This window comes from Sinocyclocheilus grahami, unplaced genomic scaffold (genome assembly GCF_001515645.1).
Source record: "Sinocyclocheilus grahami isolate Dianchi unplaced genomic scaffold, SAMN03320097.WGS_v1.1 scaffold6345.1, whole genome shotgun sequence".
Classification (NCBI taxonomy): Eukaryota; Metazoa; Chordata; class Actinopteri; order Cypriniformes; family Cyprinidae; genus Sinocyclocheilus; species Sinocyclocheilus grahami.
The window spans coordinates 1-1,077 of record NW_015510790.1 but is presented as its reverse complement, the minus strand read 5'-3'; the positions used below and the strand labels follow the sequence as shown (position 1 = coordinate 1,077).

Sequence of the window (1,077 nt, the reverse complement as noted above, 5' to 3'; positions counted from 1 at the left end):
TTTTTTTTTTTTTTTATTCAATGGCGGAAACGGGCTTCCATAGATATACTACAAAGACCATAGAAAGAAAGTTATCCCACCTTGTCCTGTCTGGGCTTCTGGAACCCTCTCTCTGATGACCCGACATGAATCGTACACAGCCGTTGATGGCTCAAACTGCATTGTCTTCACCACATTACACTGTCTCACACAGATCTTCAGAGACAGCACCACCATCCTGCCAGTTTATGGATTACAGAATCTGCACCTGTGGAGAGAAGAAGAGAAATGAGGAAGATGGAGAGCTGAAGACAGCAAACAGGAGAACATGTGCACGTTTAGATGATGCTGATTTTAGGAACTAATCAACAGTTTCATAAAGGATGTAAACACAAATACTGTCAAACATTAATATTCATTAAGATACTGCAGATACTGATTGTCAGCAAAGTGTTCCTTCACTAAATAATACAAAAATAAATATACACTAACGTTCAAAGTTTGGGGTCAGTAAGGTTTTACTGTTTTTGAAATAAGTCTCTCATGCTCACCAAGGCTGTGTTTAATTGAGTTAAAAATACAGAAACAGTAATATTGTGAAATATTAGTTCAATTTTTCAAATAACAGTTTTCCATTTTAATATGGTTTTAAAATGTAATTCATTTCTGTGATGGCAAGATGAATTATCAGCAGCCTGTACTCCAGTCTTCAGTATCACAAGATCCTTCAGAAATCATGGGTGCTCAAGAAACATTTCTTACACATTTCTCGTAACATTTGTAATGAATCGGTGACACCTTTTTTTATGAATAGAAAGTTCAAAAGGACAGCATTTATTTTAAATAGAAATTATTTGTACCAGAAATTATTTGCAACAATGTAAAATTAGAATTTAATGCATCCTTGCTAAATAAATAGTAATTTCTTAAAAAAATTTAATAAAATAGCAACACTTTGGTATAGGGAGGGACCAATCCACTATTAACTAGTTGCTTATTAGCATGCACATTATTAACATATTGGATGTTTATTAGTAATTATAAAGCACATACTCTGCATGACCATATTTTACATCCCTAATCCTACCCAATACCTAA

At 33.8% G+C, this 1,077-nt stretch overlaps 1 protein-coding gene across 1 annotated transcript in view; it reads right to left on the bottom strand.

Moving 5' to 3' along the window:
- LOC107577547 (talin-2-like) overlaps positions 1–242 on the bottom strand; it is a 1,919-nt gene extending 1,677 nt beyond the window's left edge. Inside the window, exon 1 of the mRNA XM_016263611.1 lies at positions 81–242. Within this exon, the coding sequence (XP_016119097.1) occupies positions 81–216 (136 nt within the window). The 5' untranslated portion in view covers positions 217–242. The remainder of the gene's footprint in view (positions 1–80) is intronic.
- Positions 243–1,077: the final 835 nt, after the last annotated feature.